Source organism: Thalassophryne amazonica, chromosome 17 (assembly GCF_902500255.1).
Source record: "Thalassophryne amazonica chromosome 17, fThaAma1.1, whole genome shotgun sequence".
NCBI lineage: Eukaryota > Metazoa > Chordata > Actinopteri > Batrachoidiformes > Batrachoididae > Thalassophryne > Thalassophryne amazonica.
In genome coordinates, this window is record NC_047119.1 from 17,803,848 (window position 1) to 17,831,773 (window position 27,926).

At 39.1% G+C, this 27,926-nt stretch overlaps 2 protein-coding genes across 3 annotated transcripts in view; both read right to left on the reverse strand.

Moving 5' to 3' along the window:
- The window catches only part of prune2 (prune homolog 2 with BCH domain), a 37,843-nt gene extending 33,369 nt beyond the window's left edge, over positions 1 to 4,474 (reverse strand). The window contains exon 1 of one of the 2 annotated variants that reach the window (XM_034192452.1): positions 4,367 to 4,474. The gene's annotated coding sequence lies outside the window, so the exon portion shown is untranslated. Of the gene's footprint in view, positions 1 to 232; positions 384 to 4,366 lie in introns of those variants that run through there. The other variant, XM_034192451.1, reaches the window with a different exon arrangement.
- Positions 4,475 to 7,946: 3,472 nt separating this feature from the next.
- LOC117529576 (guanine nucleotide-binding protein subunit alpha-14-like) lies at positions 7,947 to 27,876 on the reverse strand. Its single transcript, XM_034192404.1, has 7 exons — positions 27,542 to 27,876; positions 18,380 to 18,564; positions 15,704 to 15,858; positions 13,064 to 13,192; positions 12,406 to 12,535; positions 8,589 to 8,742; positions 7,947 to 8,473 (listed from the first exon to the last, which is right to left on the reverse strand). Exons 1-7 carry the CDS (start codon positions 27,660 to 27,662, stop codon positions 8,283 to 8,285), a joined length of 1,065 nt encoding a protein of 354 aa, XP_034048295.1. The 5' UTR covers positions 27,663 to 27,876; the 3' UTR covers positions 7,947 to 8,282.
- Positions 27,877 to 27,926: the final 50 nt, after the last annotated feature.

The window sequence follows — 27,926 nt, forward strand, 5'->3', positions numbered from 1 at the left end:
TGCACTACAATGCACAATCTAATTGTGCACTGTAGAATGAGTAAATCAGCTTCTGATGTGCAGCCGCTGTGGAGGATGCTGAGCTGCTCCACATTCACAGGACCACGATGACAGCAGCCCCTCCCTCACTTTTGCTTCCTGTCTCTTTGAGGAAAAAAAAAAAAAAAAAAAAAAAATACAAACAAGCAGTATATCTTATTTATATTTTCACCAAATAAAACCGAGTGCCTACCTCTGCTGGAGCACAGGATTCTCTGTCCTCCTGCCTCTCAGACCATGGAGGGACTTGTCCTGCCTGATTCTTGCTCTCAGCTTCTTGGTAGAGATGCTCAGCTTACAAACAGCTCACAGCTTCCACCATTTTCTGGTCACATGATCTGGGCTGTTACCAACTAAGGGCGATCACCTGCTCCAGCTTCCTCAGGCAATGCAAATGAATGAGACGAGAGCAGAGCGCATGTCCTCGAGCTGAGTGTACACGTATTGTTGTTTTATGATTACCCAGCCGCAGACTGTGACAGTCTGTTTGTCAGCCAAACTATGCAGCTGCAGGATTGGATTCACCCCTTAGGGTCAAAAGGGCAATAACAAGACCACATGAGAACAGCATCATGTTTGTGTGGTGATAATCTATGTCATAATTTTCCAGAAATCTTTGTGCCTGTTATGTGTTAACTAGTTTGTTAGGCTGTCTGGCAAAAAACCAAAAACCACACACAGTTAAATGGTCCTTTTTTTCCAGGCAACATGTAAAATTACCATAAGATGTGCAGTAAGATTTTCCAAAACAAAAGTGTAACTAAGTATGTTTTTTTAAGGACATTATAAATCCTGTTGCTCGAAATGGAGGCTCTCAGCTCATGCTGGGAGAATTTCCTACTAGTCCTAGGTTCCCCTAGTCCTAGCGTCTACTAGACCTGGGGTTCACTAGTTTTAATCCTAGGGTCCACTAGTCGTAGGGTCCACTAGTCCAAGGGTCCACTACTCCTAGTCCTGGGGTCCCCTAGTCCTAGGTCCACTAGTCCTAGTCCTAGGGTCCACTAGTTCTAGGGTACACTAGTCCTAGGTTCCACTAATTCTAGGGTCCACTAGTACTAGGGTCCACTAGTCTTAATCCTAGGTTCCACTAGTCCTAGGGTACAGTAATCCTAGGGTCCACTAGTCCTAGGGTCTACTACAACCACATTTCCAGTGAAGTTGGGATGTTGTGTAAAATGTAAATAAAAACAGAATACAATGATTTGCAAATCCTCTTCAACCTATATTCAATTGAATACACAACAAATATGTTCAAACTGATAAACTTTATTGTTTTTGTGCAAATATTTGCTCATTTTGAAATGGATGCCTGCAACACGTTTCAGAAAAGCTGGGACAGTGGTATGTTTACCACTGTGTTACATTACCTTTCCTTCTAACAACACTCAATAAGCATTTGGGAACTGAGGACATTAATTGTGAGTGTCATGATTCTAGGGTTCTAGGGTGCACTAGTCCTGGTTAGAATTAGGGTTAGGATTAGGGGTTAGGGTGAACTTTAAAATCAGTTCGTAGTTGTAATGTACACCATCAAACAATATAAAGACATTAGGAGCAATGGATCCGAGGACTACTGGACCCACACCCTCTTGCTGAAGTTAGCTGTTCGCATTGCAATATTGACACCAGTAGGTTTTCATGCCAAACTTAGCTTGTTAGCATCATGTGATGTGATGCTAGCAAGCTTCCATGCTATCATGAGCACATATTTTTAAGCACATTATAAATCCCATTGTACACAAAGGAGGCTCTCAGCTCATGCTAACATTAGCTGTTAGCATTGCTATATTGACACCAGTAAATTTTAATGCACTTAGCTTGTTAGCATCATGTGATGTAATGCTAGCAAGCTTCCATGCTATCATGAGTGTGTATTTTTAAGCACATTATAAGTCCCGTTGTACACAAAGAAGGCTCTCAGCTCATGCTAATGTTAGCTGTTAGCATTGCTATATTGGCGCTAGTGAGTTTTCAAGTCAAACTTAGCCTGTTAGCGTAACCACCGGTCTTGAGCACTCATATAACGGTGTTGCATTAGTATTGCGTGATGTTATGCTGGCAGGATTTCATGCTAATATTAGTGTGCATGTATTTTTAAGCACATTATAAATCCTGTTGCTCACAAGGCACTCAGGTCATACTAACATTTGGGGCAATATCAGCAATTTGGCATCTCACTGGACACCAAGCTCCACAACATATTATATAAAGACTGTAACTTTTCAAAAATATGGAAACATTACTATGACACATCAACAGCATTTAAAATGTATGACCTGCAATTGGATTAAATACTTCCTGGAACATGTTTCTCAATATTTTCCTTAAAATTTCCCAGAAGAAAGACAACTGATTCAACAGATTACAGCCAAATTTATTGGTTATCATAATCAAGTATATTTTATTTATCAACTCATGATTCATAAAAACTATGGCTAAACCGACAAATATAGATATTGTTATTTGAAAGATTTTATATACTTCATTAATAAATTTACTAAAATTTATATCTTAAGAATTTTTATTTTGGGAAATTTCAGCTACAGTGAGGAAAATAAGTACTTGAACACCCTGCGATTTTGCAAGTTCTCCCACTTAAAAATCATGGAGGGGTCTGAAATTTTCATCTTAGGTGCATGTCCACTGTGAGAGACATAATCTAAAAAAAAAATCCGGAAATCACAATGTATGATTTTTTTATTTATTTTTTAACACCTGTGAAAATCAATGTTAATATTTGGTACAGTAGCCTTTGTTTGCAATTACAGAGGTCAAACGTTTCTTGTAGTTTTTCACCAGGTTCGCACACACTGCAGCAGGGATTTTGGTCCACTCCTCCATACAGATCTGGATCTTTCAGGTTTGGAGTTTCAGTTCCCTCCAAAGATTTTCTATTGAGTTCAGGTCTGGAGACTGGCCAGGCCACTCCAGGACCTTTAAATGCTTCTTATGGAGCCCCTCCTTAGTTGCCCTGGCTGCGTGTTTAGGGTCATTGTCATGCTGGAAGACCCAGCCATGACCCATCTTCAATGCTCTTACTGAGGGAAGGAGGTTGTTTGCCAAAATCTCACAATACATGACCCCATCCATCCTCCCTTCAATACGGTGCAGTCATTCTGTCCCCTTTGCAGAAGAGCACCCCCAGAGTATGATGTTCCCACCCCCATGCTTCACAGTTGGGATGGTTTTCTTGGGGTTGTTCTCATCCTCTAAACATGGTAAGTAGAGCTGATTCCAAAAAGCTCTATTCTGGTCTCATCTGACCACATGACCTTCTCCCATGCCTCCTCTGGATCATCCAGATGGTCACTGGTGAACTTCAAATGGGCCTGGACATGTGCTGGCTTGAGCAGGGGGACCTTGCTGCCCTGCAGGATTTTAAACCATGACAGCATCATGTGTTACTAATGTAATCTTTGTGACTGTGGTCCCAGCTCTCTTCAGGTCATTGACCAGGTCCTCCTGTGTAGTTCTGAGCTTTCTCTGAATCAATCTTACCCCACAAAGTGAGATCTTGCATGGAATCGCAGACCGAGGAAGATTGACGGTCATCTTGTGTTTCTTCCACTTTCTAATAAATAATCATAACAGTTGTTGTCTTCTACCAAGCTGCTTGCCTGTTGTCCTGTAGTCCATCCCAGCCTTGTGCAGGTCTACAGTTTTGTCCCTGGTGTCCTTAGACAGCTCTTTGGTCTTGGCTGTGGTGGACAGGTTGGAGTGTGATTGACTGAGTGTGTGAACAGGTGTCTTTTATACAGGTAACAAGTTCAAACAGGTGAAATTAATACAGGTAAAGAGTGCAGAATAAGAGGGCTTCTTAAAGAAAAATTAACAGGACTGTGAGAGACAGAATTCTTGTTGGCTGGTAGGTGTTCAAATACTTATTTGCAGCACTAACATACAAATAAATTGTTAAAAAATCATACATTGTGATTTCCGGATTTTTTTTTTAGATTATGTCTCTCACAGTGGACATGCACCTAAGATGAAAATTTCAGACCCCTCCATGATTTCTAAGTGGGAGAACTTGCAAAACCGCAGGGTGTTCAAATACTTATTTTCCTCACTGTAGATAAGAACAGATTCATCCACTGGGATGGTGCTAGTATTCACATTTCATCACAATTTTCAAGAAATGTGACTGAACCAAAACAAATATCTGATTGTTGCCCGTTTGTGTCCTTTTTGTTGTGTTTCAGAGCTGAACTTTTCAACCCCACACAATAAAGGAACTGCAGTTTCACAGCAAACCAGATAAGATGAATCCTACCGAGAGTGTGTGTGTGTTAACAGGTATTGTTCTCTTTACAGACGTCTATTCACTCACCAGATGTTGTGATGGCCGTCCACACAGAAACCAGCAGCCAGTGTTCTGCTGACTAACATTCAGTGCAAAGGTCAGCAACCGAGTCTGACTGCACCAGGAAGTCCAGCAGTGAAGACGTCTAGGGAGAAAAAAAAGCCTTTGATAATCAGTACCAACGGCTACGCAATATTTACATACAGCAGTGTGCAAACGTTTGCAAGACATTTGAAAAGTGACAAAAACCTGACCACATATTATATATTAGATGGCCCATTGTGCAATGCACAGTTGCTTGGGTTGTTAGCCCATATGGCATCACACTACCCCAGTGACTGCATCATAAAGACGACTGATTTTACACAAGTTGGTAATAGTGATAAATGTTGGGCCCGTATAAATTACATTATGTCATAACTTAGTGTAGCATTGCCATGGTGTTTTTACAGCCTCCCGAGGGTACAACGCTCCAAAGTGTTACATAACGTATCCATGACAGCACTCAAGCTGTCCTATCTTTTCACAATGGCCGTTTTGTGTTTTGACGACCAATCTGAGAGCAATGTGTGGACTTTTTCCATCCTTGTGTACACTGAAAAAAGAACCAACTGAAACAAGCGTTACAATTGGTAAAACCTGAATCAATTAAGTTGTTTGAACTTAATTCATTCAGGCATTACCAATTGTAATGCTTTTTTAAGTTGGTTCAACTTAAGTTTGTAAAATTAAGTTCAAACAACTTAATTCATTCAGGTTTTACCAATTGTAACACTTTTTAAAGTTGGTTCAACTATTCTCTTTTTTCAGTGTAAAGCTGTAAGGATTAAACAAATAGGATGCATTAAATATATGTAATGTGTTAATGGCCAATTATGTGAGAGAATTTCAACTTAGTTCATGCATGGAGCACAAACCTATGCAGCGACTGCACTCTGCATTGTGTTCTTATGACTCCGCCCATTCGCACCCCTCGGGACAAGAACTCACAATCTCCGGCATGGGAGTCGGACGCTCTAACCAGAAGGCTAAAACCCAGAGCTCTGGCCTAGTGACCAGAGAATCCTTTTGAGTTACTGGGAGTGAGGTTTACTAACTACATCTGCACAGTGACACCTGCTGGCCTCCGTTACACCTACACCGGGTTTATGCTGGTTTTACGGGGGAATCACAGCATGGTTACGGTGTTACATGGAAGCTCACTTCACAGCTGTATTACTTGCATGTACAATATATCCCCCTTCACACACACCCAGCAACACCAAACTGTTCCAAGGACCTAGACCTTCAACAGCTCAACCTACACTGGGGGAAAATAAAACTGTCGACTGCAATAGTTTTAAATGAGCGGTTGCTTCAGGAGACTCAGGTGACGTGTACCACCTACACTGTGAGGGAACGTCGGCTACTGCACTTACCTAAGCATGATCTAGCATGCAGGGTCCTCAGTACTGAAGACCCCAACAAGTGGAAAATGCCAAGAAGAATCTGACACATCATCTCGCTGCAGGAGAACTCGCTGTCTGGCTGAATGGTTACCAACCAGGACCCAGGCAGGTTCTGTTGTGTGGTGGATGTGCGACGCCAGCACACACTCCCTGACTTGGACTTTGTGGAACCCTTCAATGAAGTCGTCACAGGTGAAGTTGCTCTAAGCTCAATTTCTGCAATCACATCCATAGAAGCTCATAGAAGCTTCAGAGTTGCTTCTGCCTTTTGGGAAGCTTCCCTCTGTGATCCTGCTCAATACTACAACCGCAGCCACTGTTTTTAATTAATGACAAATTGATTTAAATGAACTCCCAGAGGGTCAGTGACTTTGCTGAGAAAAGAATCAACTTTAAAAAGCATTACAATTGGTAAAAAAAAAAAAAACCCTGAATGAATTAAGTTGTTTGAACTTAAGTTAGTAAGTTACACTCACAGAAATTTTTACCCTAACTTTTAAGATTTATGTAATTTTATTACATGACAAATTCCCATTTACTTTTTTGGGATAATTTTAATACAAACCTACCAAATAAACCTTACATGATGCATATTCATTACTGTAATAAATCCTATTCATTTGAAATGCATAATCCTCAGCTTTATGTATTTAGTGTTAATAAAATATAATTACTCTAAATCAATAATAATGACAGTATTTATTTAAAATACATAAAGTATATTGTTTGAATTGCATAATAGGATTTATTACAGTAATGAATATGCATCATGTAAGGTTTATTTGGTAGGTTTGTATTAAAATTATCAAAAAAGTAAATGGGAATTTGTCATGTAAAAAAATTACATAAATCTTAAAAGTTAGGGTAAATACTTCTGTGAGTGTAGATCAACTCACACTTATAAACTTAAATTCAAACAACTTAATTCATTCAGGTTTTACAAATTGTAATGCTTTTTTAAGTTGGTTCAACTATTCTCTTTTTTCAGTGTTGGAAATGTTTTTGTACCTATGTCATTATGAATTTGGTTGTTTTTTATTTTAAAGAACTGTGAAAGTGGTCACGTTGATGTGTCACTTTTAAAGGTTTACTTATGTCCTTAGGTCCTCTATTTTCAATATTGAATGTTGAAAGTGTTTTTGATTGTGCACAGGATAAAACAATCTTTGTCAACTCCAACAAAATGCAATGCTTCAGAAGTCAATTTTCAATCATTTGAGATGTAATTGATATTGCACATGATTGTACTAATGTCTGTTGTACATTACGAGTATAATATTAAATGTATAATAACAATATAATAAACATATAATATTGACAAATAAATAGACAAATGTAAAATAACTCCCTTCATCACGTGCACACTCACAATAACACCAACAAGAGTGTTAAAAGGACACAATCAAATGTTATTTTACATATTAACTTTATATATTAAACTTGATGTCAGCGGTCAGAGGTTTGGGCATGCTTGGGCTTTTACATATTTAAATTTTTATGGCATTGATTTTATTTTTAAAAAAAAACAAGCTTTACTATAAAACTGTGCTTTTTAAATTCACAGTGAAAACAAATCTCTACAACATTATATAAATTAAATAATAATATCAAAGGCTAAACAAAATGCATAATAAGAATTACCCTTTTAAAAAACACAATGAAATCATTTGACTTGTTTAGACAAGTCAGTGCCTTCCAGCAAAGTGTAGCTGGAATTTCACATCTTCCTTTAAGGAAATCCTCTGTTCTACGTCAACATAAACCTGTGGAACTGGTTACGCAACAAACCAAGTTTATACTGTGCACAGTCTCCACATACCTCCATCAAAGTGGTCACAACTGTCTTGGTGGCTTCCCTCACTACTGTCCTTCCTGTACTTTCACTGAATGTATGTTTTCAGACTTTAAAGAGCACAATTGTGAAAATTATAGAGAAGCCTGTTTTTTTTTTTTGTTTTTTTTTTTGTATTCAATGTCAGGAAAAATTCCAAATGTAAAAAACCTAAATGTGCACAAACCTGTGTGTGTGTGTGTGTGTGTGTGTGTGTGTGTGTGTGTGTGTGTGTGTGTGTGTGTGTGTGTGTGTGTGTGTGTGTGTGTGTGTGTGTGTGTGTGTGTGGTAATAGTAGTAGTAGGGTGGAGTACACAGTAGTCAAACAGAAAAATAATGATCTTTATTGTAGAGTTGACTGAGGTGCTGCAGTTTTTTACTTCCTCGTGCCAGACTGGAAAGGCAGGGCTGCATTCTTTTGGGTTGAGGTTTTTGTCAAACTGGTGATACCACGTGCTGTTTCTGTCAAAGAGTAGCTGCACAAAAGTGTTGAATTAACAGATTTATTATTCGTGTGTCACCTGTCGTAATGACAAATGTGTTCATTTTGCGCTTTACTGTTATGTTCTCTGATAAATGAGTCCAATTAGACTCTTTAAAAACCTTTACAAGTTCAAAGTCCGCATAGGTTCTTTTTCCTAAAAGAGAAACCACCTTAAGCTGTTTATTCTAAGTTGAATTTTTCCATGTTCTCTCTGAAGAGCGTGTCTTTGACTGCTCTGAAAACCACTCGGATGTTCTCTGTGTCCGTGGCGCAGGTGAAGTGTGTGTAAATGGGTTTGGGGTGTCCACTGTGAAGCTCCTTAAACAATGTTAAGATGAAATTCCTTGCAGCTTTGGCGTCTTTTTGAGGGCCTGTGGGAGGTGAAAGTGGTAACTATCAGAGAGAACGTGCGCATTTCCTCAGAGAACACTGAGAAGAATTCACATGATGCTCCAGAGCTACATCAGAGAGAGGATGCCCGTTTACCTGTGTATGCTGGGAAGTAGTCTGCCAGGTGAGACTGTGGGATTTTCTCCTCCAGTAGATCTGTTTTGTTCAGGAACAGGATGGTTGAACATTCCTGGAACCAGGGGTATGTGAGGATAGTCTGGAACAGGGCTAAGCTCTCTCTCAGTCGGTTCTAAGGAGCAGAGACGATGATCTGAAACTGTCACTTCAGCAGAAATTTTCTTATTTTCTTTTTTTTAAATATCTTTTCAGAAGAGCAAAGGTCCAACCCTTATGGGTCCTAAGATGTCCTGTCTTACTGTATGGTTGTGAGACTTGGACACCAAAGACAACAACTGGATGTCTTTTGTACTAGGTCTCTTTAGAGGATCCTTGAGTACCACTGAAATGACTTTGGCCCAATCCCAGTACTCTCCTTTTGACCTCCCATTCTGCCTCCATTTATGAACAGTTATTTAGGGAGACTCAGACAAGAAGTATCACTTGCATTGTGACAGTCCCTCAATACGACATCTTGGACATGTGGTCCGTTTCTCTGGAGATGATCCAGGATGTGGGCACCCTCTTTTCACCTGGTTGCAGCAGATAGATGGTTACGCTTGAGAACTGGGGATTGCAGCAGTTATCTGCTTGAGTGGTTTCCACCCTGGACCCAAAGAGGTTCCATGATGTGGTGACACGCGGCACAGGCACATGCTTCCAGATTAGTGTTACCTTGAATTGATAGTTGATGGAACAATCCATAACGAGGCTTAATGTGCTGTCTTCCACTTGTGCTTGTGTTTAGGTTGGTCATATAGTCTTCATATTAAATTATTTGTCAGACAAGTTTATATAGGAGCTATCCCCCTGCGACGTGCAGCTGTTCAGATATCTGTGCTCGCAAGTCACAGTTCGGGAACACCTGTAGTGGCTTGTAGGATATTAAGTTGCATAACTACAGCGTGAAGCGCGGACGTCAACATGCTGTCCTCACGTGGAAATAAATTTAAACACATATTGCTTCAGCTGACCGCTGCATCAGTGTACTGCAAAGCTGCTGAACATTGTGCCATGCAGAAAATCACCCTACGGGACGCCTCCACGAGGCGCATGCCACTGCGGGATTTCCACACTTTGTATTAATTAAAACACAGATCACATTTGTAGAGGATCACTGTACGTTGGACACGCCATGCCGGCTGCATGTGTTCACGATGCAAGAGCCAGCTCGTCATGAAACGGGAGCTGGCCGGCTTGAGCGCATCAGGTAATTAATGTAAACCATGAAAGAGAGAACAGTGATCCATGTCATCTTATTACTTCCTGGCATACGTCGAGGCAGAGGCCAAATCTGCTCTTTATAAAAGGAATTAAGTATTATAAATTGTGGTGTTGTTAAAATTTTTCCAATGTGTTCCCACTGTGTTCGTGCGCGCGAACATGAGCATGCACGAAACCGTTGCCGTAGTATCGTGCACGCCTGTTCGACCATGCACCCCTCCCAACAGCAGGTGGAATGTTTTGTGGTTCCCCATTTCGTTTGTGGTTTGCGGATTTTCTTCCAGTTTCTGCGTCTTTTGTGTTATACGAGGTCTGTCCGTAAAGTATCGTACCTTTTTTATTTTTTTCAAAAACTATATGGATTTCATTCATATGTTTTTACGTCAGACATGCTTGAACCCTCGTGCGCATGCATGAGTTTTTCCACGCCTGTCGGTGACGTCATTCGCCTGTGAGCACGCCTTGTGGAAGGAGTGGTCCCGCCCCCTCGTCGGATTTTCATTGTCTGGAAATGGCGGAATGAAAAGGACTTTTTTTCCATCAGAATTTTTTCAGAAGCTGTTAGAGACTGGCACCTGGAAACCATTCGAAAAATTTATCTGGCTTTCAGTGAAAATTTTACGGGCTTCACAGAGAATAAGGACTTTAACTACAGGTTTAAGGACCCCTTTAAAGGACGGTCGGTGCGCCGCGCTGCGAGCTGCGACGATGCGGCACAAACCACTGGATCATTTCTAAGCTGATGGCTCTGTGGATACGAGACCGTCGTGTGCTCTTTCTCTGGTTATCACAAGACCTGGACATCAGCCATTTTCCGGCAGATTTCACTTTTAACAAGAGATTTTGTCATGGAAAGCCGCGCGGAGGCTTCGCGCGTCACGACCGATTCGCTGATGAAGCGAGACAAAGGAACACCTCCGTTTCGGAGTGTTAGAGGACAAGTTGGGACATGTCCAGCTCTCCACAAGTTCTTTTATACTCACTGGGCTGGTAAGCACTGAAAGCCGAGATAGACATGTCCCAACTTGTCCTCTAATACTCCGAAACGGAGGTGTTCCTTTGTCTCGCTTCATCAGCGAATCGGTCGTGACGCGCGAAGCCTCCGCGCGGCTTTCCATGACAAAATCTCTTGTTAAAAGTGAAATCTGCCGGAAAATGGCTGATGTCCAGGTCTTGTGATAACCAGAGAAAGAGCACACGATGGTCTCGTATCCACAGAGCCATCAGCTTAGAAATGATCCAGTGGTTTGTGCCGCATCGTCGCAGCGCGGCGCACCGACCGTCCTTTAAAGGGGTCCTTAAACCTGTAGTTAAAGTCCTTATTCTCTGTGAAGCCCGTAAAATTTTCACTGAAAGCCAGATAAATTTTTCGAATGGTTTCCAGGTGCCAGTCTCTAACAGCTTCTGAAAAAATTCTGATGGAAAAAAAGTCCTTTTCATTCCGCCATTTCCAGACAATGAAAATCCGACGAGGGGGGCGGGACCACTCCTTCCACAAGGCGTGCTCACAGGCGAATGACGTCACCGACAGGCGTGGAAAAACTCACGCATGCGCACGAGGGTTCAAGCATGTCTGACGTAAAAACATATGAATGAAATCCATATAGTTTTTGAAAAAATAAAAAGGTACGATACTTTACGGACAGACCTCGTATGTGAAGGGCAGTGGTGGGCACAGTTCAGCTAATCCAATAACAGATAATTATCAAAGCTAATGTTTTTGCTAGCGGATTAGTTTTTCAGATAAGTTTTAAAACCATCATCGAACTAATTATTTTCCGATAACTTTCAGTCCAATAACATTTTTTTGCTGGTAAAGTGAGCAAAGTTTAACGGTCAAAAACATTTGTAAACCCTAAAATCAAACATTTTAGTCTGTCTGTAGTGTGTTTGTAGCACACTGGCTGCCTGTTGCTTGCTGATGACATCATCATTAAGCACAAAATGAGATTGGCCAGTCAACGCAATGAGCATTGTGGGTAGTGTAGTTCAGGTTCACTTTTGACGTTACAGTGAGTGTTATCATCCACTCAACACAAAACCGAAATGGAGTAATTTTAACATTATTTTATTTCTTTGTGGCTGACGGTCTAATTTAATCACCAAGACTTGGTGGGGGAGAGGAGCTCTCACAGGCACAGCTGTGTACAGAGGGACTTTGCTTCACCATTTAGACACTGTTTTGGATTTTTTTTAAAAAGGACGCTTTATGTGGCTTATTTACTCAGATGAATCTCACTGAAACTAACAGGTAAGAATTTATATTTCCTACATGTATTTTACTCTGCCAATCAATGCATTAATGGATGTATTTCGGTTGTTTAAGCCACAGGGTTCAAAGCGTGTGAAAAAATATTAAAATATTAAGAATCACAGCTGGATGTCTACTTTTCAATTTATGATATTGTAGTTCAGAAAAGTGTGTATGTTGGGGAATAATTAGATACTGAAATTAACACTAACCACCCAGTCCAAAAGTCTGTTCACCTGGTTACCTTTCAAGTTTCAGTGCAACTACAGAAATCACTGCATGAAATTTTAAAGCAGACATCAAGGCTGATGTTGACCTTACATCATCTTTGCTCTCATACAGGACCTGGTCGTACTCGTTGAGAGCTGCCAGGTATATGATTGAAGTGACATTCTCAAAGCAGTGGAGCCACTTCCTCCTCTCTGAACGCTGACCACCCACATCCACCATCCTACGACCACAAGAGACACACATTTAATAAAGAATGAGGAATGTGCTATGGAACCCCATATGGCCAACCAGCCCCAGAACATCCTTCAAACTCACACATGATGCTTTGAAAATCAATGTTAACTTTCAAGGCAGGGATCAATTTTTACGACTGGACACTCAACCCAAATCAAAGGTACAATTATTATGTTTTACTCTTGTTCCTTTCAAAGTTGTAGGGGAGGTGATGGTCCAGTGGATAACCATTGGGATTGGGACCAGAGGATCCTTGGTTCAAATCCCAGCCTGACTGGAAAATCAGAAAATCACTAAGGGCCCTTGGGCAAGGTCATTAATCCCCTAGTTGCTCCTGGTGTGTAGTGAGCCCCTTGTGTGGCAGCAGTCTCACATCGGGGGTGAATGTGAGGCATTACTGTAAAGCACTTTGAGTGGAAAAGTGCTATATAAATGCAGTCCATTTACCAGTTTCAGAAAACTTCAATAATTTTTGAAACTTCTGCTATGTGAATAATAAAGTACACTGCTGTACCTGAAAACAACTCTTGCGAGGTCAAAGGGGTACTCTATGATGCCCGTGGTGGGGACCCTGACTCTCAAGATGTCCTGTAGGGTGGGGATATATGACGGGGCTGAGATTCTGTCCATGTCGCTCAGGTAACTGAAAAGTTCAAAATACAGCATTAAGTTTTACATCCTGTAATAAACTTGAGTGCATAACAAGAATCTACAGTATAGATGCGTAGCTGACCACCATGTTGGAGGGCAAGAACGGTTGGCTTTGGTTAGCACAACTAGTAAATCATCAATCCTGTTTGATTTTCAATCTTCTAGCTCAAACTGCACCAAGTGGGACAAACAAAAAAGGATTTTTTTTGTTTTACAGATTTCTATCACAGCCAAAAAGGCAAGCTAAATGTAAAGAAGTCATCTTCAATTAGTCAATTCAATTCAATTTATATTTATTTTCAATTTATATTCAATTTGATTGAAAAGTCAAGAAGTAGAATATTTAGCAGACATTTCCCAAATAATAAGTTGTTCTCATTTCATTTTTCTTTGAATTACCTCATATAATTTATTTACACCTTTTTAGACCCCAGAAAAGTCCTTGGGATTCCAGTGTGTGTGTGTGTGTGTGTGTGTGTGTGTGTGTGTGTGTGTGTGTGTGTGTGTGTGTGTGTGTGTGTGTGTGTGTGTGCAGGAAAAACCATCTGTAGATAACATCTTCACAGGTGATAATTTGTTCTTTCTCTAAGATAACTGCTAAAGTCAAAAAGCTGATTATGATTTTGAATCAGTGTAATACAGCGGGTAAAATAAGTATTGAACACGTCACCATTTTTCTCAGTAAATACATTTCTAAAGGTGCTATTGACTGGAAATTTTCACCAGGTGTCATTAACAACCCAAGTAATCCATAGACGCAAAGAAACCGAAACAAATAAGTACAAAAATTAGGTTGTGTGGAATAAAATGGAATGACACAGAGAAAAAATAATTAACACACTAACTGAAATTTATTTAATACTTCATACAAAAGCCTTTATTGGTAATGAAGCTTCAAGATGCCTCCTGTATGAAGAAAAAAAATGATCAGGTGTGATTTTGGCCCATTCTTCCACACAGTGTTCAAATATTGAAGGTTCTGTGGACCTCTTCTATGAAGTCTGATCTTTCTTTCTTTCCAAGGATTTTTATTAGATTGACATCAGGTGATTGGCTGAACCATTCTAGCAGCTTTATTTTCATTCTCTGAAACCAGTTGAGAGTTTCCTTGGCCGTGTGTTTGGGATCACTGTCTTACTGAAGTGTTTTTGGGGGTGATGTGCAGTGCCACTTATGGTGTGTATTATGGCATTCAAAGAGTTCAATTTTGGTCTCATCTGACCAGACTATATTCTCCAAGTATTTCACAGGCTTGTCTACATGTTGTGCAGAAAAGTTTTAACAATCTTCATCATGCTTTTTCTTCAGCAATGGAGCCTTATGTGGTGCCCGTTCATACAGGTCATGGCAGTTGAGTGCATTACTTATTGTTTTCTTTGAAACAATTGTTGGCTTTTGCACTCCTGTGTCAGTAATCTAGTGAGGAGCACCTGGTCGTGGCTGGTTTATGGTGAAATTATGTTCTTTCTACTTCTGGATTATAGCCCCAACAGTGCTCAATGGAACATTCAGAAGTTTAAAAATCCTTCTGTAACCAATCCCATCAGTATGTTTTGCAACAATAAGGTTGTGAAGATCTTGAGAGAGCTTTGCTTTTACCCATCATGAGATGTCTCTTGTGTGACACCATGGTAATGAGATACCTTTTTATAGGCCATTAGTTGGGGCTGAACTAGCTGATATTAATTTGCACTGACAAGTGGCAGGACTGCTTCCTAATTACTGATAGATTTCAGGTGGTGTCTTGGCATTCCATGTCTTTTTGAACCTCTCTTTCTTCAAGTATTCAATACATTTTCATGTGTCATTTCACATTATCACACATAATTTAATTTCTGTACTTACTTGTTTTGGTTTCTTTGCACCTATGCATTATGTGGGTTGTTAGTGACATCTGGTGAAAATTTCACAACAGTAGCACCTTTAGAAATATATTCACTGGGGAAAATGGTGATGTGTTCAATACTTATTTTACCCGCTATATCAGGCCGCTGCTTATTAACAAGCATCTCTTTACTCTTTATTGTAGTGTATTTGTTGCATTGTGTTATTTGGACCCTGTCATCATCATGACACACAGTGATATAATAAACTTATATGAAATTATATAGATATATTTATAGATAGATTCTAACTGTCCTGCATCCCAACTAGGGAATATTTTGCCACATTTTGTTCCTCAGCTTCACCATCTAACTGTTCATCATATTTTGAGAGGTTCAAATTTATATTTGTGTTTTGTATTCTGAGAGTGTTAGTGTACTTGTGCGCCAAGAAAATGACATGCCTTTATTCCTCTAAAATGGCAACATCAGCATTGAAAGCTATGTGACTACATGGCGTCTACATGACCATGGTGAATAGGTCCATGTCATTTTAACAGTATTTGTCCATATTCATGACCTTCTCTTAATAAAGTTAAAATTCAGCTGCAATAAAACCTTTGGTTCATCATAAGCACCTTTGTGCAAATGCCCGAATAAGAAATATATGAAAGACATACTATTTGGCAGAGTCAGACAACTGGAACTCTCTCCTGCGGTCGTAGCAGCGTTGAACACCGTGATCATTCCACACACTCTTAATGGCGTCCACCTGCCAGGCTTGTAAATTAGACACCTGGTCTGCTTGCATTTGGCTCAGCCGTTCTGCGTGGGCCTGACACAGACAAAACATTCACAGGGAATTAATATTCAACCTGCAGAGCTGTGAGAGGAGGTAGGCTTGCTGACATCCATCGTGAAAATGTCTGGAGTTCTTTTCAAGTTGCAAATTACACCTATGACCTTTATCCCTGCAGAGCACAAACATGGAAAATGAGCACCATCATGAAAAGCTTAGGTAACAGTATGAGTGCAGTCTATTATCCTATTAATAAATCTATTATTGTCCTTAAAGGATTCATATTATACACCTTTTAGCAAACTAACATAGGTCAGCTGACATCTTAAAAACTGATGATGGTCCCCAGTTCAAGGCCACCTGCAGCACTGTTAATTTGAGATTCACCCAGGTTTTGTCCACATAACTTTATATTAAGTTAGCTTTAGACCGAGTGAGTTTTCGGTTAACTTGTTATTATTATAGTGGTAACATGTCATTTAGTACTGTTGCCTTATAGAGAGAAGGTTGCGGGCATTTGGTTTCACTTTGGGTCCAGGTGTTTTCCGTGTGATGTTTGCATCTTCTCCTCGTGTCTACGAGGGTTTACCCTGGGCGCTGCACTTTCTTCCAAATATCAGAAATATGCACATTAGCATCATCTCCAAATCAAGGTAGGTGGCAGGACTGGAACTCCAGGTGGGCTGCCATGTGCCTTTTATTAAGGAGTGGCTTATGTCTGGCCATTCTACCATACAGGCCTGATTGGTGGATTGCTGCAGAGATGGTTGTCCTTCTGGAAGGTTCTTCTCTCTCCACAGAGGAATGCTGGAGCTCTGACAGAGTGACCATCAGGTTCTTGGTCACCTCCCTGACTAAGGCCCTTCTCCCCCTTTTGCTCAGTTTAGATGTGCGGCCAGCTCTAGGAAAAGTCCTGGTGGATCGAACTTCTTCCATTTATAGATGATGGAGGCCACTGTGCTCAATGGGACCTTCAATGCAGCAGAAATGTTTTTGTGCCCTTCCCAAGATTTTTGTCTCAAGACAATCCTGTCTCAGAGTAGGGAGGGGTGTTATTTAAAAAAAAATTGGAAATCTATAAATGTTTGCATGGAATATGGATATATACACAGAATAAACCATAGCAGGATAAATGTTGCGTCATTTGGTTCCAAAAACCCATATGGACGGAGCCAGTGAAGATATCGGGCTCAAAAATCGCCAAAAATATCGACGGAAATGTCATATCTTGAGAACCACTGCACCTAGAGACTTGAAATTTGGCTCCAAATGTTACTTGATCCAAAGTTTATATTCAACTTCTATAGTAACAATAAGCCTATCTGGTGTTTTTAAGAGTAATTGACAAAAAAACTAATTTCAGTACATATGTTACAATCAATTGTAACAAACAAAATCTATGTAGTTTTTATTTCAGGAACATCAGTTGAGTATAATCATCACATGTAAAGAATGACATGGCCACAAAGAACTAATTATAAGCAACAGAGTGGTTTTCTACGTCAACAGCACATATACGACACACGCGTTACTTGAAGTTTTCAAACGCTCCATCCATATGGGTTTTTGGAACCAAATGACCCAAAATTTATCCTGCTATGGTTTATTCCGTGTATATTTCCATATTCCATGCAAACATTTATAGATTTCCAATTTTTTTTAAATAACACCCCTCCTTACTCAGAGGTCTACAGACAATTCCTTTGACTTCAAGCTTGGTTTGTGCTCTGACATACACTGTCAACTGTGGGACCTTATATGTAGACATGTGTGTGTCTTTCCAAATCATGTCCAGTCAATTGAATTTACCCCAACTGGACTCCAATTAAGCTGTAGAAACATCTCAAGGATGTTCAGTAAAAACAAGATGCACGTGAGCTCAATTTTGAGCTTCATGGCAAAGGCTGAGAATACTTATATACATGTGATTTTGTAGTGTATATATATGCAAAAATCTAAAAAAAAATCACATTGTCATTATGGGGTACTTTGTATGGAATTTTGAGGGGAAAAAAAAGAATTTCATCCATTTTAGAATAAGGCTGTAACATAACAAATTGTGGAAAGAGTATAGCTCTGTGAATACTTTCTGGATGCACAGTACGCCCACAGCCACAAAAGTAGTGGAAAAGAATGCATGGGTCTGAAACATATCCTGAAATGTCACAACTCCACATTTACAATAATATAATATAATATAAAGATAAACAAACCAACATGTTAGTACATTCATCACTTTAATATTTTGCATATTTCATCAGAAAATGACACCTGAAGTGATATCCAGTTAAACAAATCAGATTTTATGTTCTAAAGTGGACACAAATTCATTCTGATGTGGAGAAATATGATGTCTAAATTCAGATTTTACAAACTGGCTGAAAAGCAGCAGGACAACAAACCTGCAACCCAACTCCCTCTGGAACCAGATAAACTAGTTAAGATAATGGTGGTGAACATGCTCACAGTAACAGTGTCTGGCATACCTGAGCCTGAACAAGATGCCACAAAATTACATCAGCCTGTGTATCTTTGAAAAATATGCACAGTTTCTTACAATGTTCTTGTCATCTAAGTAGTCAATGCGGAGTGCCTCCATGGCGTCGATCAGTGCCTGGATGGCTGTGACAATGTTCTGAAACACCACTCGAGTGAAACCTGTCCTGTCCTTTTCACTGTATCCGGCGCCATGGATGATCCTCATCTGTTTGATGAAAGTGCTCTTCCCACTTTCACCAGTCCCTAGGCAAACAAGATGAATGAGACAAAAGCATGAAAAAGGGAATCGGATCAAAGCAACTCCAGAAATAGGACAATGTAGCATGTATACACAAACACACACACACACAAAAAAAAAATCGTCTAGACATCATTCAGGAGAAGCTAAAAAGCAATTCGGCAACAGAACAACAGAAAAGTCTGTGTTCTAAAGAGCAGAAGCTTATTTACAATAGTTTACTACTTTGATGGTATACATCATAGTTAGCCTATGAACTTTGCAGTTAAATCCCATAAATATGTCCTTAAAATATATATCATATGTACAACTTTATGCTAAAATAATTACTTGATTGTATATGTATGTAAGGCCATAGGAAGACGTTTAAATACTGACAGACAACTTTAGACTGGTTTATTAAAAGTAAATAAATAATTGCTAATGTAAAGCAGCAGACAGTGATCAGGTATGCTACACACAGGTGGCTTCATGACATGCATACACTCAGCATGTACACACAATGAAACTGAAATTAAAACAGTTAACCCTCTGGGGTCCGAGGGCATTTTTTGGACAGTTCACTCGCCTGGCATAAATGTTTTATTATTGCTGTTAACAGCTCTCCCTCCATCCCACAATCAAGTTTTATGTCTCTTTTTTTCAGAACAATCTGTGCTTTCAGAATATATATGTTTTTGTTGTGTTTTATAAGCGTAATAAAGGTTTACAATCAAAAATAGGCAAGGAAAAAATAAAGCAAAAAAATCATTTTCCACACACATTTATTCAAAACACACAGCAAACTATAATAAACAACTGATTTGACACTTTATAAAGGTAATTTGAGGTCTTGTGTGAAAGACTGTACAACAAAAAGGTTCAAACAATAAACACAAATGCACATTTTGAACGATATATACAAAATGATTGATGCATTTTGTTGTCCATTGATATGGTAAACAGTGCTTTATGCAAAGAAAGCAACAGAGTTATCCAGTAACATTCACATGCAAACTAGTGGAGCAATCCAGATAGTTACACACTCTTTGTTTGAGCATGTGAGATTGTCATCAGAGGCTCTTCGTCTGCTCCTGCTTTCACTGATCGCTGTGCGTAATGGCACAGGGCACACTGAGTATGTACTAATAGTATGTACTCATTGGAGCACCCAGGGGGCTATTCAAACGGGCCAACTAGTAACACATCACTCTTGAAAACAATCTTTGGCTTTTCACGTGAGGTAAATCTGCCCTACGATTGGATTTTGGAAAACCATGTGACGGTGAACCAATTCCTATTGGACACTCACATTGCGCACGTCATCACACAGCTTCTATGAGGAGTATAAAGATGGCCGATGGCTGGCTCGAAAGTCCGCAGAGTTAACTTTTCAGCAACTTTTAACTTTTCTATCTCATATCATTCAAAAGTTATTTATAATTTAGTAAAGCTTGGTCTTAACCGTCGTATACGACGGCGTCAGCCCCAGAGGGTTAAATGAAACAAAGCTTAACACTAATGGGAAAAATATAAAACTTCCCTTTTTCTGTTTCACTGCTTCTCCTCAGGGAGCCTTGGTGGCTGCTAGATCTGTTAACTAGCTTGAAAAAAGCTCACTTAGGTCTTCTGTCTCAATAGCAATGAACCAGTTTCCAGGGCACCCCAGCTCTTCAAGCGGATGACAGACTAATTTATTTATTTCATGTGACACTCAAAATATGCACATGACTAAGTCACTAAATACAACCGCTTTGCATCTTGTGCACTACTCTGCACTCAGATTATGCACGCTGTAAAGTGAAGTTGGACATGCTCCAGAAACACATGCACTATGCACGTTACACCATGAACCACAGGTCATCAAGGGCCTAATGTGTTACTGATAATTATTATTTATTTGTATTTAATTTTACTATTGATTTAAATACATGAGAATCACTAAACATTAATATCAACCCGATTAATGTGGTTAACTAAAACAACTAACAAACTGATCATCAAATGTTTGAGACAACACATGCCAACAAAATGCACAAGTGTCTCACTTCGTCAGTTGTTTCTGTTGGACTAATGACTGCAAATTATTGTAGCACCCCAGGGTGTGCCAGTTCCCACAATGCATTGGGACAGTGTTTTATTATTAATGTTTGTGTGTATTATTAGCTGAATATCTTACCTACCTCCATCAAAGAAGTTATATCATCACAGAAGACCATCAATCTGTTTATTTGTTGTCAGTGTTAAGCAAAAACTAATGATACTTTTAGTGAAACTTGATGGAGGAGTGGATCATCAGCCAATTAATCCATTGAATTTTGGTGCAAATCCTGATCATAGGGCAGATCCTGGCTTGGCTCCTTAATTATGATCTTTTATCTTTGATTCTCTGATTATCAAAGCAACCAGCATGTTCACGTACAACAACCAAAGGTCAGTAAGTAATGAATGAGCATGATCAAAGATCAGCAATCAAGATCAAGGATCACCAATCATATTTGAGATCATTCTTCAGGTTGAAAGGTCCCTGATCAGGATAAGAGATCAGCATTCAGCAGCCATGATCAATGTTTGGGAATATGATCAAAGATGAATAATCAGGATCAAAGACCAGGATGAAAGATGAGTGACCAGGAACAAAGACCCAGTTCAAAATCACAGGTCAACAATCAGCATCTATGTTCAGGAATATGACCAATGATGAGTGCTCAGGAGCAAAGAAATAAGTCTTATACTGTATATATGGGCTCCAAGGCCCACTGGAGGCCCACTTCTTTGGTCTTATCCAAATAATGGACCAGCACTGTGAACAAAAATGTAATTAAAAAAAACAGGTGGTCCACTAGAGTTCACCAACATCTGGAATTTGGTTTTAATTTACCTTATTTTCCAGGTAATTTTTTATATAGTTTTTGTTGGTCTTGCAGCTTAAATTTCAAAGTGACATGTATATGAAAAAATACTGCCTTATCATTTGCAGTCACAAGATGACATCATCTACACATGTGACACGCTCTCTCTCACAAACACACACACACACACACTCATCTTCAACCACTTAGTCCAATTAAGGATCACGGGGAGCTGGAACCCAGCAGTCATAGAGCGCGAGACGGGGTACATCCTGGACAGGACACCAGTCTGACAAACAAACACATTCACACCTGCACGCACACTGACGGACAATTTAAAGTGTCCAATCCACCTAATCCACCTAGTCTTTGAATGTGGGAGGAAACCGGAGCACCTGGAGAGAACCCATGCAAACAGGGGGAGACAAACTCCACACACAAAGGCCACAAGTGGGAATCGAACCCATGACCTTCTCGGTGTGAGGCAACAGTGCTAGTCATCAACCCACCATGCTGCCCCATGTGACAAGCTGCTCCTGTATACTGATATGAAAGAGGTGCTATGATTCATACTCCAGCACAGCAGGTGGCAGCATTAAATTGGATGCCAACCACTGTAAAAACAAGAAGAAGAACCTCTGAAGGAGAAGGACATGGTGGGTTTTAGAGAATGAGTGAAATTAATAAATCATGCTCTCAAAATGAAAGACCACACTCTTGAATTAAGAGAAGAAATAACTTTCATACTACTCGGCATTCCACTTGATTATACTTTGTGTGACAGCCAGAACAACAAAGAGGAGGACAGCTAAGCTAAGGTAAGGCAAAATATGTTTAAAAATTTATAGGACTTTTCAAATGAATTATATTTCAGGAGGTAAACATGCTAATCATAGACCTGTTATCCACTGTTCACTGCTCCCTTGTATATATAGACATACGTATACACAATTAAACTTATTTGGACAAAACTTTATGGCTGTCACAAACTGTACCTTGTTAAGGGGCAATAAACTGATTATCCTGAGAATGAAAAGATGTAGAATTGGTCCATCATTTTGCTCCAACCACGTGTACCATCTGTCCTGGTGTAAAACACTGAATGGAACCACACAAAATTACCTTGCTATTGTAAATTACCTTCGATAAAAGTGCCATTGAAGATGTTAACCATTACACTGACCTTTACTGTTTTTCAAATGCGCTGACTGGTGTTGAAGTTTAGAGTCAACCTGACCTTTGAGAAAAATCCTTCATGGCTAATATATTACTACTAACATACAGTAACAGGCAGCCTTTAATACTGTAAAAGCTGAATGGGTGCTTTTGATAGCAACAATAAATAAATAAATCATCTCTCCAAGTTGTTCTCAGCTGTTCATCATCGCGGTTGACAATGTGACAAGCTGTACTGTGTGAAACGTTACCCCCCGCCCGCTGACTGCTAACAGTTCAGATACTATCACAAGAAAACAAGGAAAAAAAAACACTAAAACCAACAAGCACCTTTCCATTCAGCTATAAAACATTCATCACCTGCAGACTGTTGTACACAAAGCTAAAAAGACAAGCTACACTGTGTAGGATTTCACGGTGTTTGTTAGCAAAAGTGGAATATGGCAATCATAACCATCTGTTCATGAGTGTATAATTTCATGTACAGACCCTACCGTCAGTTTATCTACAAATGAGGGTGACAAACATTTGCCGTTTACCATTTAATGTGCGATCCCAGGGCGTGGCTAGCTCATGGTTACTTGGCGTTACTGTGCATAAAGTTATAAAGATTATAAAGGACAGGAAACCTGACACTCTTACTATAACTTTTTCTTGCATGCCTCACTGCTTAACGGAACCAAAGTTTGCTTCAGTTCCATGTCTTTCACAGTGATGTTCCTGTATCGCTAGTTAGCATGCTAATGGTAACATCTCTGATGTCTTGTAAATCACTCCAGAGATATTAGTTGGTTATAAAAACAAAAAATCATTATTATATTTGTAAGTGTTTCTTTCTTGCTAACTTTTACAAAATATATGAGAAAACTGTCAAACAAGATTTAATAGAGAAATACAGATGTTTCAGATCATAATCCACCATCTTGAATTATTTTGTTCAAGCGAGCAACCAGCGGATATCACGATGGCTTTTTCAGGTTGTGTTTCTGCGATTGTTCTCACAGAAAACACAATGATTCCTATCCTACAAGGCAGCAGGTGCCAAACGTTTTAATCCAATCCAATCCAATTTATTTATATAGCACATTTAACAACAAAGACATTCCAAAGTGCTGCACATAGAATCACGATAGATAAAACCCCAATTGTCAAGAAATGAATTAAAAATAAGAAAATTAACAATACAAAAATAAATACAATATGCAAGATAAATAAATAAATAAATAAATACAGCATACAAAAAATAAAACCAATAAAATCAACCTAAATAAAAACAAAAACAATATAAAACAGAAGAGCGCACAACTCACGCAGTGTTAAAAACCAGAGAATCAAAGTGGGTTTTCAGACAAGACTTTTACTGCTTATTGGACAACAGTAAAATGAAGACAGTATGCATTTTGTTGTTACAACCTTAAAAGCTTCTATTAGAGTTTCTTTGCATATTTTAATGATATTTTCCAATACAGAGGCAGACGCATCTCTGCACTAGGGGGTGACAGAGCACCACTGCACACTGGGTAGCGTTGATCGTTAAAAATGAAGGGCCCTATCTTGATGAACGTGGTCTAAAGTGGACAATGAAACTGCATGTTGTCATTTACATGGCACATAATCCGAGTGCAAAAGGTTGCATTTCATCACCGTGTGTATTTTTGGTCATATCATTAATAAAACAATTCGATTGGCATTTGTCATCTGCATTCAGACCTGGAGTACAATGGAACCTACTGCTTTCTTATTAAGATTGCAGACTCAAGTGAGAGGTTGTCTGGCATGTTTATGGATCTGCACACACAGTGTCAAAACATGTGAGCAGACAGCAGCCAACAAAGCTCCCTGAGGTGAAGCAGTCAAATGACATTTTTTATATTTTTACAAAAGTGTTGACATTTACTGAACTCAGGTTGTTGTCAATTCAGTGTCATTCTAGTTTGATGCAGTAATATGCATCTCTCTGTGTACAAACAGAGTATAAGTGCATAATAAGTATAAATAAGTAAAGTGTTTGAATATTCTGAAATTTAAAAAAGGAGAAAAAATGTATAACTCTGTATTTGACTGTACATCAAGTTTTTGGTGGCCCATTGATTGCTTTCTGCTAAGTCGCGATAGGAATGCTGCAGAAATGTGCATGACGACATCTCATTTTTTATCAGAAAACCCACTGGCACACAGATAAGAGCAATTTGTGCAACTTGCTATTTAAAGGTGAACTATGCAACATTTTTACCTTAATTTTACAGTTTGGGAGCAATTGTAATCGCTAAATGACTTGTTTTGAGGACAATGGGGGCGCTCGCTCCCCCCACCCCCCAGGCCTCTTGTAGGAGAAAACCAGCCTCTTGCAATGTTAGGGATGCTGCTGACCCGATGCCCTCTGAATGAAATTCTTGGGTCTCACAAGAAACACAGAGGAACACAAACTGCTTTATGGCAGTCCAACACATACACACCCCCTATTGAGGCACCAGCGAGCTAGTAGATTTAAGAACAAGCCAACGAAGTCTTCATTTCGTACATGTTCATCAATATGGCAGAGACAGCAAAAAATAAAGAAATGCTGTCAGAGGAAAAGAGGAAAAGAAAAAGAGTTGTAAATACACTGAGATAAACCCTCTGTTCTCTATGTATTTCTGTGTATTATTGCTTTTTAGACATGACTCTACGGATTGTGTTTGCCGGCTCAGTTGAAAACAAATGCACATGGAGAGCAGGAGAGAGTTTTGTGACATATGTCCTCCTGAGCTGTAGCAGGAGCTCCATAGAGAAGCATGCAACCAAAAAAGTAAATAAATAAAACATAAAAATAAAATATAACGTAATGCTAAAATACCCTTGGCCATATGAGGGTGATTCTTAGACTACGGGCACTTATTGGAAATTTCACACTTTTATAGTTATCTTTACAATGAAAGTGTGTTAAGAAATTTGTTCTAGTAGTCTATAATGACTTTTTCACCTTTTGTCAGCATCATTATATGCAAATATTGCCGTTTTGTGCTTGTCCCACACCCAGACTTTTGATCTTCAATGATAAAATGAATGGTAAATAAACGTTTTTTATAATGTTTTAAAATATCTCTGAATAAAATATAAGTAAAATAATCAAAACATAATTGGGGTATTCAATGTCATACAACTGTTGTGATTTTTTTAAACAAAATGTAGTTGTCCCACACTATTGCCGTAATTTCCACTACAACACTGTCATGTCCCTTTAAACAGTTTGTATGAAAGATTGCTTGGGTAGTTTCTATGGAGATAAACAGTGACATCAGAGCACATGTATATAGCGCCAAATCACAACAAACAGTTGCCCCAAGGCGCTTTATATTGTAAGGCAATGGTGTGATGGAAATTACATTTACAAGGCCAATAGTGCCCGTAGTTCAAGAATCACCCATGAGCATTGTGTTCTTCGTAATTTGCAGTAGTTTAATTAATTTTTAAAATCCTATTGTCTTACGTACAATTTATATCAAATCAAATCATCATTTGTTCATGTTGTCCAAATCAAGGAATATTTGCAGATCACCCTCTGTGCATTGCAGTTATTAACGAGACAAATTTAACTACATAGAAAGTTAGCGTTGAGTTAGTGTGTCTGTTGCGTGCAAACTAACATTCCGAAAATGTCTTGTAAATGACTCCAGATGTGTTATCAGGTTACAAAAACAGCGTTTTCAGTTAGAAATGTTCATTTTTCACTAACTTTTACATAATACACCAGAAACTAAGCTGTTAGCAAGTAGCTACACCAGGAAGTGATGTCACCATGCTAACATCAGCGAAATGTCTTGTAAATAAATTCAGAGATCTTATTATGTTCCAAAAACAGCGTTTTCAGTTTTAGAAGTGTTTATTGCTCGCTAGCTTTTCCATCATATATGAGAAACATGTAAACACACAAAGCGAAGCGGCTTTGAAGAGAACGGCGGCTGACGTCACAGTGCAGCTCTACTCTGATTGACTGTCACCCGCGTCACTCAAAAACTAAATGGATCAGATTATAAGAGAATGCAACTTTTTAAACCTATTAAAATAGATCAAGGTCAGCCATCTTTGAACTTCTCCAAGGTCTGTTTCACAAGAATGATCTCTGTGAATTTCAAGAGCCTACAGTAATAGGACTGGAGTTATGTTGAGCACAGACAGACAGACAGATGGACAAAAAGCGGTGAAAACTTGTAAAGAACATGGGTGCTAGGCATGAAAATATTACATACATCATTTCTAAACAGGCTATTTCAATTTCAATTTAATTAGCTTATAATGCGCCAAATCACAGCAAAGTCATCCCAAGGCGCTATACATGAAACAATACAACATAAAATTTAAATAAATAGTTAAAAATGAATTTAAAAAAATTCAAATACATGATTAAAAACAGAAGTAAAAGAATAAAACAGATAAAAAAATAAAAAATTTCATATGAAAGAGAATTAAAAATAGGTTTTCAGTCTTGACTTAAAAATGACAATGACACTTGCACTGTGCTATGCACTCCGGGGTATAAGATAGGGCCCAGCGTTTTTAACGACGTTAATTCCTCAATATCTTTTGCCAGGTGTGTCTGAAATATGCGTCATAATGTGTAGTTTGATAGAAAAATCAACTATTTTATTTATTTCCCAAAGTAGGTGATTTCCAATTTCAGAGACAATACCAGACCTGGCAACATGAGTTTAGACAATTATATAGGTACCTGTTGGGCAGCAATAATTGTCTGTATATAGACAACATTATCACTGGAATAGCCTCTCACATAAAAGATCTAGTGGAAAAAAAAAGGGAAAAGGAGTCTGGCACTCCTGTCAATAGCCATTTAGATTAATGTATTTTCAAGGTTCAGGATTAGATTAAGAGTTAGAGATTATTTTTTAAACCCACAGTGCTTTTGATAGTAGAACTGAGCACTTTGTACTTTGGTTTGATGTGTGTAATGTGATATTTAAAGTTTTCCAGCACTCACCTAACAGCAGCAGCTTCAGCTGCCGGTAAGAATCTCTTTTATCGCGACGAAGTTGTTTTTCGATTGCATTGTGTATCCTGAGACTCTCGGCTTCTTCGGGAGACAGACAACATCCATCCATTTTTTTTTTTTTTTTAGCTTGTCACCGTCCAGCTGATAAGATGAATAATGACTTCTTTTTTCCGTCTTCTTTCCTTTTTCTTTTTTTTTTTTTTTTTTTTTTTAAGCGAACCTCCAGGAAAAGCTGTGTCCCGGAACGGGCGGGTTGTCTTTGAGGACTCATTGTTCTCCTCGTGCAGGAGCAGGTTCACGTGCGTTTTCACATTCCTGCTGCGCGCGAGAGGCGGGCTCGTGCGGATCTGTTACAGCCCCAAACCTCAGGGGC